At 34.5% G+C, this 18,656-nt stretch overlaps 5 protein-coding genes across 7 annotated transcripts; 3 read left to right on the forward strand and 2 right to left on the reverse strand.

Moving 5' to 3' along the window:
- The first annotated feature begins 3,156 nt into the window (after positions 1–3,156).
- Positions 3,157–5,328, forward strand: LOC112701732 (uncharacterized). Its single transcript, XM_025752476.3, has 2 exons — positions 3,157–4,901; positions 5,093–5,328. Exon 1 carries the CDS (start codon positions 3,247–3,249, stop codon positions 4,897–4,899), a length of 1,653 nt encoding a protein of 550 aa, XP_025608261.1. The 5' UTR covers positions 3,157–3,246; the 3' UTR covers positions 4,900–4,901; positions 5,093–5,328.
- Positions 5,329–7,973: 2,645 nt separating this feature from the next.
- Positions 7,974–11,499, forward strand: LOC114924054 (uncharacterized). Of its 2 annotated transcripts, XM_072198907.1 has the most exons (3): positions 8,004–8,863; positions 8,969–9,870; positions 10,988–11,340. In XM_072198907.1, exons 1-2 carry the CDS (start codon positions 8,216–8,218, stop codon positions 9,866–9,868), a joined length of 1,548 nt encoding a protein of 515 aa, XP_072055008.1. In that variant the 5' UTR covers positions 8,004–8,215; the 3' UTR covers positions 9,869–9,870; positions 10,988–11,340. The 2 variants fall into 2 exon arrangements, with proteins under 2 accessions (XP_029143634.1, XP_072055008.1); XM_029287801.2 differs by having other exon boundaries at positions 7,974–9,870; positions 10,988–11,499.
- LOC112701740 (glucan endo-1,3-beta-glucosidase 12-like) lies at positions 10,275–11,498 on the reverse strand. The gene is made up of 3 exons (XM_025752485.3): positions 11,326–11,498; positions 10,961–11,215; positions 10,275–10,564 (listed from the first exon to the last, which is right to left on the reverse strand). Exons 1-3 carry the CDS (start codon positions 11,390–11,392, stop codon positions 10,530–10,532), a joined length of 357 nt encoding a protein of 118 aa, XP_025608270.1. The 5' UTR covers positions 11,393–11,498; the 3' UTR covers positions 10,275–10,529.
- Positions 11,500–13,681: 2,182 nt separating the features above from the next.
- LOC112703842 (uncharacterized) lies at positions 13,682–17,257 on the forward strand. Of its 2 annotated transcripts, XM_072198908.1 has the most exons (3): positions 13,686–14,358; positions 14,464–15,363; positions 16,500–17,257. In XM_072198908.1, the coding sequence occupies exons 1-2, from the start codon at positions 13,711–13,713 to the stop codon at positions 14,644–14,646; spliced, it is 831 nt and encodes a 276-aa protein (XP_072055009.1). In that variant the 5' UTR covers positions 13,686–13,710; the 3' UTR covers positions 14,647–15,363; positions 16,500–17,257. The 2 variants fall into 2 exon arrangements, with proteins under 2 accessions (XP_029143636.2, XP_072055009.1); XM_029287803.2 differs by having other exon boundaries at positions 13,682–15,363.
- LOC112701742 (glucan endo-1,3-beta-glucosidase 4-like) lies at positions 15,671–17,112 on the reverse strand. Its single transcript, XM_025752487.3, has 3 exons — positions 16,888–17,112; positions 16,523–16,777; positions 15,671–16,060 (listed from the first exon to the last, which is right to left on the reverse strand). Exons 1-3 carry the CDS (start codon positions 16,952–16,954, stop codon positions 16,026–16,028), a joined length of 357 nt encoding a protein of 118 aa, XP_025608272.2. The 5' UTR covers positions 16,955–17,112; the 3' UTR covers positions 15,671–16,025.
- Positions 17,258–18,656: the final 1,399 nt, after the last annotated feature.

Here is an 18,656-nt window from a genome sequence, read left to right on the forward strand (position 1 = left end):
CAAGAAAGAAGCTGCTGAAATTGCGAAAGAAAAGGTATTTCTGCAACTGTTAGATAAATTCTGCTTTAATTGTGCAACATGGCCTGCACATTTTGTGACATCTATAAATAATCCAAGAAACATGAAGGTTTTGAACCGACTTATTTCTTGTTATAGTATTCATACAACATCGTGTTAGCTAGTATTATTCAAGTTCTACATCACTAGTATTGTTCAAGTTCTACATGTACTACAAGTGATGTGGGATTGTGAGGTATAGTGCTCATGACTAAAGCTCAATATTTTGATTTTGGGAACATTGCTCTTTCAATCTATCTATCTATTTATCTATTCTTAATATATACAAGTAAATGGATAAGTTTACCCACATTATTTTTAAGACTTCTTTCTCATCGTACTAATGTCATGTCAACAATATCGTTTATTTAGCAAAACTTTAGAATCAACCACTCAATTTTTTTCAAATAAACTATTATTTTTAAATCAGCAAAAAAAAAAAAAAATATACAAGTAATAGAAATATATGCAAATTATGGTACAAAATTACCAATGACATTGAATCCATATTCCTATATTTATTATATCTTATCGTTATAAATAATACAATAAATTTTTATAACCCCAATAATTAATTTCTATAAATAACTCATTAAAGGTAATAAATATCTATATTACAAATGTCATAATAATATTATTAATCATAATAAATTTTACGTTACAAATATTCAAATTCCATACTATCTAAACAACTTAAACAAACTTAATATTCTCACAATTGAATATAAGGGAAGAATGTGTTGAATCAGAGAGAAAAGTGATTTGCTTCTACTGGGATTTTGCATGGTTGTGTTTGGTGCTTTAAGAGTTATGGTTATGGGCTTAACAACAACATAATCATTTCATCCCACTGGTGGCTAAATAAAAGCTACTTTGGGTGGATTGTGAGTAGCATTGCAAAAATACACACCCTTGTGATTATTTTCTCATCAACATTCTGCTGATTGTCTTTTTATGTCACAATACCATTAGGAATTTACCAAAAGTGTCCTGTTTCGGTGTCCTTGATAGATCGGCATGGTAATGATTGCTTTCTACTGGACACACTATAGACCATGTATTCTACACTCCAAGTGCAGGTTGATTATGCTGCCAAAAGTAAATCACTAAGAAATGTGGTCACCAAGAAAGAAGCTGCTGAAATTGCGAAAGAAAAGGTATTTCTGCAACTGTTAGATAAATTCTGCTTTAATTGTGCAACATGGCCTGCACATTTTGTGACATCTATAAATAATCCAAGAAACATGAAGGTTTTGAACCGACTTATTTCTTGTTATAGTATTCATACAACATCGTGTTAGCTAGTATTATTCAAGTTCTACATCACTAGTATTGTTCAAGTTCTACATGTACTACAAGTGATGTGGGATTGTGAGGTATAGTGCTCATGACTAAAGCTCAATATTTTGATTTTGGGAACATTGCTCTTTCAATCTATCTATCTATTTATCTATTCTTAATATATACAAGTAAATGGATAAGTTTACCCACATTATTTTTAAGACTTCTTTCTCATCGTACTAATGTCATGTCAACAATATCGTTTATTTAGCAAAACTTTAGAATCAACCACTCAATTTTTTTCAAATAAACTATTATTTTTAAATCAGCAAAAAAAAAAAAAATATACAAGTAATAGAAATATATGCAAATTATGGTACAAAATTACCAATGACATTGAATCCATATTCCTATATTTATTATATCTTATCGTTATAAATAATACAATAAATTTTTATAACCCCAATAATTAATTTCTATAAATAACTCATTAAAGGTAATAAATATCTATATTACAAATGTCATAATAATATTATTAATCATAATAAATTTTACGTTACAAATATTCAAATTCCATACTATCTAAACTACTTATATAGATCTCTTATCACTATTCTTTCAAATATCATCAAATTTACCACAAAAAATTTATTTTCGAATTACACAACATTTCAAACTTACTAAATGGAGCATTATTCTTTGGACAACATAACTAAACAAATAGACAATTGGTTTATCAAAGTTCGCGTGATTAGTCTATGAAAAACATTAACACCCACAAACAAAAAAGAGCCTTTTTTTTCTTAGAAATGATTATATTAGATGAAAAAATACAAAAACAAACATATTTATTGTATTTTTAAATCGAATTTACAAAAAAAAAACTTTAATTATTTTTGCTTTATATAATTTTTATATTATTTTATAATACTTTATATATAATTATATTTTAATATCGTTAAAATTATATTGCTTTCAATATGCTATTCATTATTTTTTTTAAATAACTTTAAAAAAATAAATGTAATCAATTTTTTCAATTAATTATTAACTATGATTTACTAACACTGCATAGGAATACCTCTTCATGTAATTGTGAAGAAAAATATGATTAACAAATTCAAACATTTATTACAAGAAAGAAAAGTCTATACTATAAAAAATTTAAAAATAAAAGATGCAAATGATTTGTATAGACTAATTAAAGGTACAATAAAAGTAAACTTTTTACTCACAATGGTTGCGAAAGAAATTAAAGATTCAATTTTGAACATTCTCCAACACTATTTTAAATTGTTATCACTTGAGATATTGTCTAAGTCAAAGAAAAATATTAAGAGATAATTTCACTTTATACTATTTTAATTATTCTTATTAAAAATAATTTATTCAAAAAAAATCTACATATTTTTTTATTGTAGATGTCATTGAAAAACTGCATGCACATCAAGAAATTAAGTTCATCAATTAAAATAAATAAAAAAATCAAACCATCAAATTAAAATGTCACTTTATACAATTTCAACATCTAAATCTTTATACTATAAATTATTTTAAATAAAATACTTTTTAAATTTAATTTCAATTTATACATATTTAATATAATTCTATAAAATATAACCATTTTTAATATTTATTATATACTTTAATTAATGTACCGCGCGAGTCTATTTTTTATTTTTTATATCAAAGATAGGAGACTCGAACTCGCAACCTCTTAATTAAGTATGAAGAGATTATGCCATTTGAGCTATTACTCATTGGCCAATTCGCGAGTCTATTTTTAATGAAAGAACGAGCAAGTTTACAAAAAGTACTACCCTCAAAATAAACGAATAAAAATATTGACATGTAAAAGCAGTAGCAAATTTCTGTTATTCAGAATTCAGAAGGAATCAACAATGTTGTATGCAACAAGGTTTAGGGTTTCTGTTCGTCAAATCCCTAATTTTGTTCCACTCTCCACTCTCCACTCTCCCTCCTTCCTGGACAAGCCTTCACTTTCATTCTGAGCCTCCATCCCTTGCTGAAGTTGACGATGCTGTTGATTCCTTTACTCGCATGCTTTCTATGCGTCGTACTCCTCCCATCATCCAATTTAACAAGATTTTGGGATCCATTGCCAAGACGAAGCATTTCCATACCGCCGTTTCCCTTTTTCAGCAATTGCAAGCGAAGGGAATCGCTCCCGACTTATTTACTTTGAACATCTTAATCAATTGTTGTTGCGGCATGGGTCGTATGACGCTTGCTTTCTCTGTATTGGCCAAGATTTTCAGGATGGGTTTTCAGTCTGATACCATAACGTTGACAACAATCCTGAAAGGTCTCTGTCTCTGTGGTAATGTTGAAAAGGCACTGCACTTCCACGACATAGTGCGGGATCATGGATTTCAGTTTGATCAAGTCACCTATGGGACCTTGGTTAATGGACTCTGTAAGACCGGACACACAGCAGCTGCTATTCAAGTGTTGAAGAAGATCCCACAGTATGGGATTGTTCCTAATGTTGTCATGTACAGCGCAATTATTGATAGCCTCTGCAAGGATACACTTGTAAGTGAGGCTTTTCTTTTATACTCTGAAATGCTTGCTATGGGAATTTCTCCCGATGTTATCACTTACAATACTCTGATTTATGGATTGTGCCTTGCGGGTCAATTTAAGGAAGCCATTCATATACTAAATCATATGATGCTCAAAAACATTACTCCAGATGTTCAGACCTATAGTACTTTGATCGATGGGCTATGCAAGGAAGGAAAGATCAAAGATGCTAAGAACATGTTGGCTGTAATGACAAAGCATGGTGTTAAACCAGATGTGGTTACTTATAACAGCTTAATGGATGGGCATTGTTTGGTTAATCAGGTAAATAAGGCAAAATATGTATTCAACACAATGGCCCAAAGTAGTGTGTCTCCTAATGTTCGGAGTTACAATATCATGATTAATGGCTTGTGCAAAAGTAAAATGGTCAATGATGCCTTGAATCTCCTTGATGAGATGCGTTGCAAGAACTTGGTTCCCGATATATTTACTTACACTACTTTAATTGATGGCTTGGGAAAATCAAGGAGAATCCTTTGTGCTGTGGAGCTTCTTGAAAAGATGCATGATAGAGGTCAACATGCTGATATATTCACTTACAATTCCTTGCTGCATGCTTTGTTCAGTATGAAACAACATGACAACGCACTTATGTTATTCAATCAAATGAAAGAGAGTGGCATTAATCCAGATATATATACATACAGCATACTTATAGATGGCCTGTGCAAAAGTGGAAGACTTAAAAATGCAAAAGAGATATTTCAAGATCTTTCCATTAAAGGCTATCGTCTAGATGTGAAGACATACAACATTATGATCAATGGGCTTTGCAAAGAGGGCCTGCTTCATGAAGCATTGGCTTTATTGTCGAAAATGGAAGACAATGGTTGCTTACCGGATGCTGTGACTTATGAAATAATCATTCGTGCTCTGTTTGAAAAAGGTGAAAATGATAACGCGAAGAAACTTCTTCGTGAAATGATATCTAGAGGCCTATTGCAAGGATAAAAGTAAGTGGGATTCTTCTTGTTAGACATCACAAAATGCCGTTTGTATCTCTTTCTTTTTAACTTGTGTTTTGTTACCATCTTCCCGATCATCTTTCCATTCCATATTAATGCTTTTAAATATTCACATGATTCTGATTCTTTATTCTGCTTTACCCGCACCTAAGTGTTTTCTTTGCCGTTGCTTGTTTTAGGGCATTTTCGGTGACTAGATGGCTGTTATATGTGGCTTGTCGGATCTATCATTGTTTCCTTTTTTGTTTTTGTAATTATATATGTGCATTGATGTTAATTTATTCCTAAGCTGAAATGGTTCTGATTTTCATCATTCAAAGGGAATCCTTGTTAGTTGTGAAGCTTCCCTGCACTCTTATTGTTTTTCAATCTTTTCATTTCCCCCATATTTAAAGTAAACTCCCATGCAGCAGCATACTGGCTATGAAATCTCAAATGTTATTTTGCAGCATATCATTAAGCTCTTTGAGATTGGACACTAATCTGCATACGATTTAATAACTTTCTCAGTCATAGACTGAGATTAAACTCAATTAATTAAAAATAGAGGCAAGAGCACAATGCTTGATGGTTGGTTCACTTGGATTTTGCTACAATCTGCATCTCCACTTCCACAAGCCCAATTCAGCGCTGCCTGCAACTCATCGTCGCTTCTTTGCGGATCGGCTATGCACCATTGCTCATATTCAGCAAACATTGCATCATGTGATCATAATACAATGCAATTTAGGTAAAAAAAAAAAAGGAACATTTATACACAAACATTTCTGGATATTTTAACAACACATGAACACTTATGTATATGATTACCCCTTTTTGGTGCAATCATGGATAGGAAAAGAATCAGAACCATTAACTTGGCCATTAATGTTTCCATTTTGGAGGAGACACAGGCCTAGGTGATAAGAACTCTGAATAGTGAATAGGATAGCCAAGAAACTAGAAATTTAGTTGCATATATATTATATAATGAAGTTAATGGAAAATGGAAGTTATGGTCATGTGTTGTGTGCTTCTAACGGCTAAGAAGGATTGTTTTTTTTTTTTTTTTTGGTCAAGAGAAGGAATGTTCATATTCTGTTGCGAGTGGACACACTGCACCAAGCAGGATCAGATTTTATGTGGGCCTCACCATCAGGGTGTGAAAATGTGATGAAAAATTACATGAAAAGGATCATGTGGTCAAATTAACAATGACAAATTATGCTGTTTACACAGGTCACATTCAGATTTAGAAATGATTTGCCACAAAAATAATTAAAAGATGTTAAGCTAAGAATCAAACTTCTAGAAACAAATTTTGTAAAATTAAGTGCTCATTGTTTCCCTAAAATAATATATTCCCAAACATGCTATAGCCATGTGCTTCATTAACAGGCAACGAAAGCGTTATTATATTGTTAGCTCTTCCTAATGTCAGATGCTCTTCTAACTCTACAAGGATTTACTAATATAAAAGCAATTTTGACTCTACAAGGATTTACTAATATAAAAGCAATTTTGTAAATGTTACATGTCCTAATACAATTGTTCATATTCTGCTCCAACGGGCAGGACCAGGTCCAAAAAACACCAAAAGGTTCACCAGAAAAGGTGGATCTTATTATAAACTCGACCTCTTTAAAGATGTCGGACATCAATAAGAGTCCAGCCTTACTTGATTTTACAAATAACTTATTGGAAAAATCTCTTCCACTACCTCTACCTCATTTAGAAGGTGGATCCCAACAAACTCTCAAGATAAAGCGAAAGCTAATCCATCAGAAAGGATGGAACTATTCCAACAAAGGCGGTCATCAAATTCTACTATAAATACGCTAATCTTGCTAACTTAGACATCTGAGTCTCTTGTAGGTACGACCTCCACCTCCTCACGAGGAACTCGGACAGGTGACACCTCGTTACTGACAAGTAGGACACTGCCACTCAATGGGACCTGGACCTCATGTTCAGGTTCAAATCCACGTTTCAAGTAACCCTCAGAACAACCATGTTTGTAGAAAAATACTAGCCGTAAACTAGCAACAATGAGATCATGAGCAAATAAATGGAGTTATTAACTTGTTCTACAACTAGTTTTCTTTTCTTTATTACTTTTCCTGAGAGACCATAGTTGTTTTGGGAGCAACACCCATCCGGTTGCCAAACATTTTTCTATTTATTCCTTTTTTGTAGTTGATTTGTCCATTGGCTATAATTCGACTCCGGTAAAACTAAAACTATAAATCGGAATCAATCTATTTAAAACTAAATACACACGTGCAGGAGTACGTGTAGAGTACGTATTTTGCTCTCCTAACGAACTTATCCTATACAATCAAATAACTACGTGCCAACCCAGATGGCACAGGAATCTCTCCGCAAATCTCTCTAAACGAGCTCACTAAAGAGCAGTTATCACATAATTAGGTCCACTAAGTAACAGCTCCACAATATCAGAGTAATCGTACCACAACAATTCTATAAATACGTCCACCCCCAATCTTAGGTACACAATACTATTCATTCTGAGTCATTTGATATTTATCTTATACTCTTACTAACTTGAGCGTTGGAGTCTCTTTAACCTCCTCCGGTGTATCTTATACTCTTACTAACTTGAGCATTGGAGTCTCTTTGCAGGTTGCAGGTCCCAACCTCCTCCGGTGTTCTCGGCATCTGTGCTCTTAGGACAGAAAACTCCATACACACGGAAGGAGTTATATCTCAGCACTAGAAAGAGTTATACCTCGCCTCAGATTACTGAAAAATAACAGTAATTTTTTTTCATAAATTTACATGAAGTTTTTTTTAGTTTAAATAAACCGGGCCACTTTACAACTTAAAAATCCACTTGGAGGAAGTAAAATACATAACCTGATCAACCAAACTCGACTACAAGAATATATATATCATCAATAACCAAAACATATGGGGCAGTCTCTCATGTTTGGAAGCATACCTGTTTCAAAAAGCCTGTACATTATTGGTATGTATGATTTGATTTGTAATTTGTTTTATTGACTAATATACTTCTTCACTCTAAAAGATCGGTGGATAGCGTTATTCCAAATGGCATGATTTTTTCTGTGGAAGCTAATATTATGTCATCAAATACATATTATTAAAGTTAATGAAATGGCTTTTGCAGGCTAGTTTACAAGGGATCCTAATATTTTGGGCATATGCTTATGTAACTACCATAGTAGGGTTGTAATGACTAATGAGGTATTGATTTATGCGAGTGAGCAAGCTTATAAAAAGTAATACCCTCAAAATAAACGAATAAAAATCTAGACATGTAAACGCAGTAGAAATCAACAATGTTGTATGCAACAAGGTTTAGGGTTTCTGTTCGTCAAATCCCTAATTTTGTTCCACTCTCCACTCTCCCTCCTTCCTGGACAAAACTTCACTTTCATTCTGAGCCTCCATCCCTTGGTGAAGTTGACGATGCTGTTGATTCCTTTACTCGCATGCTCTCTATGCGTCGTACTCCTCCCATCTTCCAGTTTAACAAGATTTTGGGATCCCTTGCCAAGACGAAGCATTTCCACGCCGCCGTTTCCCTTTTTCAGCAATTGCAAGCCAAGGGAATCGCTCCCGACTTATTTACTTTGAACATCTTAATCAATTGTTGTTGCGGCATGGGTCGTATGACGCTTGCTTTCTCTGTATTGGCCAAGATTTTCAGGATGGGTTTTCAGTCTGATACCATAACGTTGACAACAATCCTGAAAGGTCTCTGTCTCTGTGGTAATGTTGAAAAAGCACTGCACTTCCATGACATAGTACGGGCTCATGGATTTCAGCTTAATGAAGTCACCTATGGGACCTTGGTTAATGGACTCTGTAAGGCCGGACACACGGCAGCTGCTATTCAAGTGTTGAGAAAGATCCCACAGTATGGGATTGTTCCTAATGTTGTCATCTACAACGCAATTATTGATAGCCTCTGCAAGGATACACTTGTAAGTGAGGCTTTTCTTTTGTGCTCTGAAATGCTTGCTATGGGAATTTCTCCCGATGCTATCACTTACACTACTCTGATTTATGGATTGTGCCTTGCGGGTCAGCTTAAGGAAGCCATTCATATATTAAATCATATGATGCTCGAAAACATTACTCCAGATGTTCAGACATATAATACTTTGATCGATGGGCTATGCAAGGAAGGAAAGATCAAAGATGCTAAGAACGTGTTGGCTGTGATGACAAAACATGGTGTGAAACCTAATGTGTTTACTTATAACAACTTAATGGATGGGCATTGTTTGGTTAATCAAGTAAATAAGGCAAAATATGTATTCAACACAATGGCCCAAAGTAGTGTGTCTCCTAATGTTTGTAGTTACAATATCATGATTAATGGCTTGTGCAAAAGTAAAATGGTCAATGATGCCTTGAATCTCCTTGAAGAGATGCATTGCAAGAACTTGGTTCCCGACATGTTTACTTACAATACTCTAATTGATGGCTTGGGAAAATCAAGGAGAATCCGTTGTGCTGCGCAGCTTCTTGAAAAGATGCATGATAGAGGTCAACATGCTGATATATTCACTTACAGTTCCTTGCTGGATGCTTTGTTCAGTATGAAACAACATGACAAGGCACTTATGTTATTCAATCAAATGAAAGAGAGCGGCATTGATCCAAATATATATACATACAGCATACTTATAGATGGCTTGTGCAAAAATGGAAGACTTAAAAATGCAAAAGAGATATTTCAAGATCTTTCCATTAAAGGCTATCGTCCAGATGTGAAGACATACACCATTATGATCAATGGGCTTTGCAAAGAGGGCCTGCTTCACGAAGCATTGGCTTTATTGTCAAAAATGGAAGACAATGGTTGCTTACCGAATGCTGTGACTTATGAAATAATCATTGGTGCTCTGTTTGAAAAAGGTGAAAATGATAACGCGGAGAAACTTCTTCGTGAAATGATATCTAGAGGCCTATTGCAAGGATAAAAGTAAGTAAGATTCTTCTTGTTAGACATCAAAAATTCCGTTTGTATCTCTTTCTTTTTAACTTGTGTTTTGTTACCATCTTCCCGATCATCTTTCCATTCCATATTAATGCTTTTAAATATTCACATGATTGTGATTCTTTATTCTGCTTTACCCACACCTAAGTGTTTTCTTTGCCGTTGCTTGTTTTAGGGCATTTTTGGCTTGTCGGATCTATCATTGTATCCGTTTTTGCTTTTGTAATTATATATGTGCACTGATGTTAATTTATTCCTAAGCTGAAATGGTTCTGATTTTCATCATTCAAAGGGAATCCTTGTTAGTTGTGAAGCTCCCCTGCACTCTTATTGTCTTTCAATCTTTTCATTTCCCCCATATTTAAAGTAAACTCCCATGCAGCAGCATATTGGCTATGAAATCTCAAATGTTATTTTGCAACATATCATTAAGCTCTTTGAGATTGGACACTAATCTGCATAAGATTTAATAACTTTCTCTGTCTTAGACTGATATTAAACTCAATTAATTAAGAATAGAGGCAAGAGCACAATGCTTGATGGGGATTACAATTTACACAGCTTCAATAAAAAGAAAGGAAAAAATAAAATCTAAGCTGTAGATTCTGCTGCAGCTATTTTTGAGTCCACAGTGACAGTTCCAATTAGGGAATCAAGTCAAAGTGGCAAGAACCATGACCTGCAATCAAAGGATATATATATTATTATGTTATCATCTACACAAATTTCTCAATAGAGCACTCATTATACTTTGTTCTGAAATAGTAGTTTATTTGAACAAAGTGGGACATTAAAAACCGATATAACAGTTACTAGCTTGGATTGATTCCTTGACTTGTTTGCCAAGTTAATTTGCCTTTTCCTCCATTTGATGGCATACATGTCATATATAACTAAGCATTTAGTCAATTTTAATATTCCTAAACTTTTTACAATGTCACATGGCCTTCTATTCTTCTAGATCTGCTGTTGCACTCTGTGCCAATGTGAACATGCATATGTTCTACTTAAAAAGCATTATTATAATATTTTATAATGTATATGTTATCTAGAATCAGTTTAATTTAGAACTTACTAGGATCTGCTTCTATTGTAATGGCAGCACCTCTGAAGAAACAAGAACCTCCTCTGTGCTTGAACTTCTGAAAATAGCTGTTGAAGGCATAGGAAGCATGGTCTTTCAAAGTGTTTGGATAATAGCATGGTTGGTTCACTTGGATTTTGCTACAATCTGCACCTCCACTTCCACAAGCCCAATTCAGCGCTGCCTGCAACTCATCGTCGCTGCTTTGCGGATCAGCTATGCACCATTGCTCATATTCAGCAGACACTGCATCATGTGATCATAATATAATGCAATTAGGTAAAAAAATGAACATTTATATACACAAACATTGGTGGATATTTTAACACCACATGAACACTTATGAATATGATTACCCCTTTTTGGTGCAATCATGGATAGGAAAAGAATCAGAACCATTAACTTGGCCATTAATGTTTCCATTTTGGAGGAGAAGAACCCTCAATAGTGAATAGGATAGCCAAGAAACTCGAAATTTAGTTGCATATATATTATATAATGAAGTTAATGGAAAATGGAAGTTATGGTCATGTGTTGTGTGCTTCTAACGGCTAAGAAGGAATGTTGATATTCCATTTCAAGTGGACACTCTGCACCTAGCAGGATCAGATTTTATGTGGGCCTCACCATCAGGGTGTGAAAATGTGATGAAAAATTACATGAAAAGGATCATGTGGTCAAATTATCAGCGACAAATTATCAGCGACAAATTATGCTGCTTACACAGGTCACATTCAGATTTAGAAATGATTTGCCACAAAAATAATTAAAAGATGTTAAGCTAAGAATCAAACTTCTAGAAACAATTTTTGTAAAACTAAGTGCTTATTGTTTCCCTAAAATAATATATTCCCAAACATGCTATAGCCATGTGCTTCATCAACAGGCAAAGAAAGCGTTATTATATTCTTAGCTCTTCCTAATGTCAGATGCTCTTCCAACTCAACAAGGATGTACTAATATAAAAGCAATTTTGTAAATGTTACATGCCTTAATACAATTGTTCATATTCTGGTCCAACGGGCAAGGCCAGGTAAAAAAACACCAAAAGGTGCACCAAAAAAGGTGGACCTCATTATATATCCGACCTCTTTAAAGACAATAGGAGTCCAGCCTTACTTGATTTACTTGATTTAACAAGTAATTGATTGAAAAAATCTCTTCCACTATCTCTACCTCATCTAGAAGGTAGATCCCAACAAACTCTCAAGATAAAGGGAACGCTAATCCATTAGAAAAGATGGAACTACTCCAACAAAGGCGGTCATCAAACTCTACTATATATACACTGGTACCCCAGGTATAACTCACGTTCTAATCTAACAAAAACCTGCCTAATGTCCTTACTAACTTAAGCATCGGTGTCTCTTACAGGTACCACCCCAATCTCCTCACGAGGAACTCGGACAGGCGACATCTCGGCACCGACAAGTTGGACACTGCTACTCAAAAGGACCTGGACCTCATGTTCAGTCCTAAATCCACGTTTCAGTAACCCTCGGAACAACAATGTTTGTAAAAAAAATAGTAGCCGTAAACGAGCAACAATGAGATCATGAGCAAATAAATGGAGTTGTTAACTTGTTCTACAACTAGTTTTCTTTTATTTATTACTTTTCATGAGAGACCATAGTTATTTTGGGAGCAACACCCATCCGGTTGCCAAACATTTTTCTATTTATTCCTTTTTTGTAGTTTTTTTTTTATGAATTTACAAGAGGTTTTTTCTCGCTTAGGTTGTTGAACAAACAATAAGTTATCTAAGAATAAATAAACCGGGCCACTTTACAACATAAAAATCCACTTGGAGGTAGTGAAATACATAACCAGATCAACCAAACTCGACTACAAGTATATATATATATATACATCATCAATAACCAAAACATATGGGGCAGTCTCTCATGTTGGAAGCATACCTGTTTCAAAAAGCCTGTACATTATTGGTATGCATGATTTGTTTTGTGATTTGTTTTATTGACTAGTATACTTTTTTAGTGTTATCCCAAATGGCGCACGATTCCTTTATCATGATTTTTCTGTGGAAGCTAATATTATGTCATCAAATGCATATTGTTGAAGTTCTTTTTAATTTTAACAATGAAATGGCTTTTGCAGGCTGATTTGCAAGGGATCCTAATATTTTGGGCATATACTTATGCAAGTACCATATATATTTCAACGCAATCCATAGCTGATGATTATTTTCAGCAACTAAATGTCTGCTGAGAAGCTTTTTGGAAGTATGTTGTATTGCTATGTGCTAAATTTCCATGATGTCATCTTGAGGTCATTGTTAACATGTCCTTTTTCTTTCTTATTTTTAATTGTTCTTTTCTTTTGTAAATGAATATTACTTGGTTATTTTTTTATGTTCTCTAGACGGTCTATTTAGGTTCTAGTGTTCCTACTTTGAAAGAGCTCTCCAGTCTAAACTGGGTTGGTGTCTTAAGGTATCTAACTACCTTGTGGTAAGATCTCAAATACCTAATTTTTATCTTACAATTTTGATCATATAGACATCTCTATTAAATTTCATGCTATTTAAAAATCATTTGAATTGATATATTTGGAAATTAACTTGAAACATGAAATAAACAAACGAAAATGGACCATAGTACTATAGTAGGGTTGTAATGACTAATGAGGTATTGATTTATGCGAGTGAGCAAGCTTATAAAAAGTAATACCCTCAAATAAACGAATAAAATCTAGACATGTAAACGCAGTAGAAATCAACAATGTTGTATGCAACAAGGTTTAGGGTTTCTGTTCGTCAAATCCCTAATTTTGTTCCACTCTCCACTCTCCCTCCTTCCTGGACAAAACTTCACTTTCATTCTGAGCCTCCATCCCTTGGTGAAGTTGACGATGCTGTTGATTCCTTTACTCGCATGCTCTCTATGCGTCGTACTCCTCCCATCTTCCAGTTTAACAAGATTTTGGGATCCCTTGCCAAGACGAAGCATTTCCACGCCGCCGTTTCCCTTTTTCAGCAATTGCAAGCCAAGGGAATCGCTCCCGACTTATTTACTTTGAACATCTTAATCAATTGTTGTTGCGGCATGGGTCGTATGACGCTTGCTTTCTCTGTATTGGCCAAGATTTTCAGGATGGGTTTTCAGTCTGATACCATAACGTTGACAACAATCCTGAAAGGTCTCTGTCTCTGTGGTAATGTTGAAAAAGCACTGCACTTCCATGACATAGTACGGGCTCATGGATTTCAGCTTAATGAAGTCACCTATGGGACCTTGGTTAATGGACTCTGTAAGGCCGGACACACGGCAGCTGCTATTCAAGTGTTGAGAAAGATCCCACAGTATGGGATTGTTCCTAATGTTGTCATCTACAACGCAATTATTGATAGCCTCTGCAAGGATACACTTGTAAGTGAGGCTTTTCTTTTGTGCTCTGAAATGCTTGCTATGGGAATTTCTCCCGATGCTATCACTTACACTACTCTGATTTATGGATTGTGCCTTGCGGGTCAGCTTAAGGAAGCCATTCATATATTAAATCATATGATGCTCGAAAACATTACTCCAGATGTTCAGACATATAATACTTTGATCGATGGGCTATGCAAGGAAGGAAAGATCAAAGATGCTAAGAACGTGTTGGCTGTGATGACAAAACATGGTGTGAAACCTAATGTGTTTACTTATACAACTTAATGGATGGGCATTGTTTGGTTAATCAAGTAAATAAGGCAAAATATGTATTCAACACAATGGCCCAAAGTAGTGTGTCTCCTAATGTTTGTAGTTACAATATCATGATTAATGGCTTGTGCAAAAGTAAAATGGTCAATGATGCCTTGAATCTCCTTGAAGAGATGCATTGCAAGAACTTGGTTCCCGACATGTTTACTTACAATACTCTAATTGATGGCTTGGGAAAATCAAGGAGAATCCGTTGTGCTGCGCAGCTTCTTGAAAAGATGCATGATAGAGGTCAACATGCTGATATATTCACTTACAGTTCCTTGCTGGATGCTTTGTTCAGTATGAAACAACATGACAAGGCACTTATGTTATTCAATCAAATGAAAGAGAGCGGCATTGATCCAAATATATATACATACAGCATACTTATAGATGGCTTGTGCAAAAATGGAAGACTTAAAAATGCAAAAGAGATATTTCAAGATCTTTCCATTAAAGGCTATCGTCCAGATGTGAAGACATACACCATTATGATCAATGGGCTTTGCAAGAGGGCCTGCTTCATGAAGCATTGGCTTTCTTGTCGAAAATGGAAGACAATGGTTGCTTACCGAATGCTGTGACTTATGAAATAATCATTCGTGCTCTGTTTGAAAGAGGTGACAATGATAACGCCGAGAAACTTCTTCGTGAAATGATATCTAGAGGCCTATTGCAAGGATAAAAGTAAGTGAGATTCTTCTTGTTCGACATCACAAAATGTCGTTTGTATCTCTTTCTTTTTAACTTGTGTTTGTTACCATCTGCTCGATCATCTTTCCATTCCATATTAATGCTTTTAAATATTCAAATGATTGTGATTCTTTATTCTGCTTTACCCGCACCTAAGTGTTTTCTTTGCGGTTGCTTGTTTTAGGGCATTTTCGGTGACTAGATGGCTGTTATATGTGGCTTGTCTGATCTATCATTGTTTTTTTTTGTAATTATATATGTGCATTGATGTTGATTTATTCCTATACTGAAATGGTTCTGATTTTCATCATTCAAAGGGAATCCTTGTTAGTTGTGAAGCTTCCCTGCACTCTTATTGTCTTTCAATCTTTTCATTTCCCCATATTTAAAGTAAACTCCCATGCAGCAGCATACTGGCTATGAAATCTCAAATGTTTTTTTGCAGCATATCATTTAGCTCTTTGAGATTGGACAATCTGCAAAAGATTTAATAACTTTCTCAGTCTTAGACTGAGATTAAACTCAATTAATTAAGAATAGAGGCAAGAGCACAATGCTTGATGGGGATTACACAGCCTCAATAAAAAGAAAGGAAAAAATAAAATCTAAGCTGTAGATTCTGCTGCAGCTATTTGAGTCTTCAGTGACAGTTCCAATTAGGGAATCAAGTCAAAGTGGCAAGAATCATGACCTGAAATCAAAGTATATATATTATTGTGTTATCATCTACACAAATTTCTCAATAGAAGGACTCGTTATACTTTGTTCTGAAATAGTAGTTTATTTGAACAAAGTGGTACATGAAAAAACAGATATATCCAGAGACAAATTATCTCATGATTCATCGGTTATTTTAATATACCACTCTAATTAACAATGGAGGGAGTAACATTTACTAGCTTGGATTGACTCCATGACTTGTTTGCCAAGTTAATTTGCCTTTTCCTCCTTTTGATGGCATACATGTTACATAACTAAGCATTTAGTCAATTTTAATATTCTTAAACTTTTTACAATGTGACATGGCCTTCTATTCTTCTAGATCTGCTTTTGCACTCTGTGCCAATGTGAACATGCATATGTTACTTAAAAAGCATATTATAATATTTTATAATATATATGTTATCCAGAATCAGTTTAATTTAGAACATACTAGGATCTGCTTCTGTTGTAATGGCAACACCTTTGAAGAAACAAGAACCACCTCTGTGCTTGAACTTCTGAAAATAGCTGTTGAAGGCATAGGAAGCATGGTCTTTCAAAGTGTTTGGATAATAGCATGGTTGGTTCACTTGGATTTTGCTACAATCTGCACCTCCACTTCCACCAGCCCAATTCAGCGCTGCCTGCAACTCATCGTCGCTGCTTTGCGGATCAGCTATGCACCATTGCTCATATTCAGCAAACACTGCATCATGTGATCATAATATAATGCAATTAGGTAAAAAAAAATGAACATTTGTACACAAACATTGGTGGATGTTTTAACAACACATGAACACTTATGTATATGATTACCCCTTTTTGGTGCAATCATGGATAGGAAAAGAATCAGAACTGTTAACTTGGCCATTAATGTTTCCATTTTGTAGGAGACAGAGGCCTAGCTGATAAGAACCCTGAATAGTGAATAGGATAGCCAAGAAGCTAGAAATTTAGTTGCATATATATTATATAGTGAAGTTAATTGGAAATGGAAGTTATGGGCATGTGTTGTGTGCTTCTAACGGCTAAGAAGGAATGTTCGTATTCCATTTCAAGGGGACACTCTGCACCAAGTAGGATCAGATTTTATGTGGGCCCCACCATAAGGGTGTGAAAATGTGATGAAAAATCTCATGAAAAAGGATCATGTGGTTAAATTATTAGTGACAAATTATGCTGCTTACACAGGTCACACTCAGATTTAGAAATAAACTACCACAAAAAAATAATTAAAAGATGTTAAGCTAAGAATCAAACTTCTAGAAACAATTTTTGTAAAATTAAGTGCTTATTGTTTCCCTAACATAATATCTTCCTAAACATGCTATAGCCATGTGCTTCACCAACAGGCAAAGAAAGTTTATTATATTCTTAGTTTTTTCTAATGTTAGATGCTCTTCTAACTCAACAAGGATTTACTAATATAAAAGCAATTTTGTAGATGTTACATGCCCTAATACAATGTTTGTAGAAAAATAGTAGCTGTAAACGAGCAACAATGAGATCATGAGCAAATTCTTTTCTTTATTACTTTTCATGAGAGACCATAGTTATGTTGGGAGCAACATCCATCCGGTTGTCAAACATTTTTCTTTTTTCTGTTTTTTTTGGTCAAGCGGATTGGACAGTCTCCAATCCTAGGCATTACACCCATGTTTTACACACCTACACAACACACTCACACACTACCATGGTACTATGGTTCATAAACAACAACCTCAACTGGAATTTGAACCCGGTGCACCTCCAAAGCAAGGCAAACATAGTTGTCACTAAACTAAGTCTTGCAGTGCAACATTTTTCTATTTATTCCTTTTTAGTAGTTTGTTTTTTTTTTTTAAATTTACATGAGGTCTTTTTCGCGTAAGTTGTTGAACAAACAATAAGTTATCTAAGAATAAATAAACCGGGCCACTTGACAACATAAAAATCCTCTTGGAGGAAGTAAAATACATAACCAGATTAACCAAACTCGACTACAAGTATATATATATATATACATCAACAATAAACAAAACATATGGGGCAGTCTCTCATGTTGGAAGCATACCTGTTTCAAAAAGCCTGTACATTATTGGTATGCAGGATTTGATTTGTGATTTGTTTTATTGACTAGTATACTTCTTCAGTCAAAAAGATCAGTGATGATAGCGTTATCCCAAATGGCACACAGTTCCTTTATCATGATTTTTTTGTGGAAGCTAATATTATGTCATCAAATGCATATTGTGGAAGTTCTTTTTAACTTTAACAAGGAAATGGCTTTTGCAGGCTGGTTTGCAAGGATCCTAATATTTTGGGCATATACTTATGCAAGTACCATATATATTTCAACGCAATCCATAGCTGATGATTGTTTTCAGCAACTAAATGTCTGCTGAGAAGCTTTTTGGAAGTATGTTCTATTACTCCATTATTTTTCATCTTGAGGTCATTGTTAACATGTCCTTTTTCTTTCTGTATTCTTTAATTATTCTTTTCTTTTGTAAATGAATATTACTTAGTTATTTTCTTGTGTTCTCTAGATGGACTATTTAGGTTCTAGTGTTCCTACTTTGAAAGAGCTCTCCAGTCTAAAAAGA

This window comes from Arachis hypogaea, chromosome 7 (genome assembly GCF_003086295.3).
Source record: "Arachis hypogaea cultivar Tifrunner chromosome 7, arahy.Tifrunner.gnm2.J5K5, whole genome shotgun sequence".
Taxonomy (NCBI): domain Eukaryota; kingdom Viridiplantae; phylum Streptophyta; class Magnoliopsida; order Fabales; family Fabaceae; genus Arachis; species Arachis hypogaea.

Bases quoted from the DNA above. Each gene is read 5' to 3' on its own strand.
- LOC112703842 (XM_029287803.2), top strand. From the start codon at position 13,711: ATGTTGTATGCAACAAGGTTTAGGGTTTCTGTTCGTCAAATCCCTAAT.
- LOC114924054 (XM_029287801.2), top strand. From the start codon at position 8,216: ATGTTGTATGCAACAAGGTTTAGGGTTTCTGTTCGTCAAATCCCTAAT.
- LOC112701740 (XM_025752485.3), bottom strand. From the start codon at position 11,392: ATGGAAACATTAATGGCCAAGTTAATGGTTCTGATTCTTTTCCTATCC. The intron at 11,216-11,325 runs GTAATCATATTC...CACATGATGCAG, and splicing joins CATGATTGCACCAAAAAGGG to TGTCTGCTGAATATGAGCAA. The intron at 10,565-10,960 runs GTAAGTTCTAAA...CTTTGATTGCAG, and splicing joins TACAATAGAAGCAGATCCTA to GTCATGGTTCTTGCCACTTT.
- LOC112701742 (XM_025752487.3), bottom strand. From the start codon at position 16,954: ATGGAAACATTAATGGCCAAGTTAACAGTTCTGATTCTTTTCCTATCC. The intron at 16,778-16,887 runs GTAATCATATAC...CACATGATGCAG, and splicing joins CATGATTGCACCAAAAAGGG to TGTTTGCTGAATATGAGCAA. The intron at 16,061-16,522 runs GTATGTTCTAAA...CTTTGATTTCAG, and splicing joins TACAACAGAAGCAGATCCTA to GTCATGATTCTTGCCACTTT.
- LOC112701732 (XM_025752476.3), top strand. From the start codon at position 3,247: ATGCAACAAGGTTTAGGGTTTCTGTTCGTCAAATCCCTAATTTTGTTC.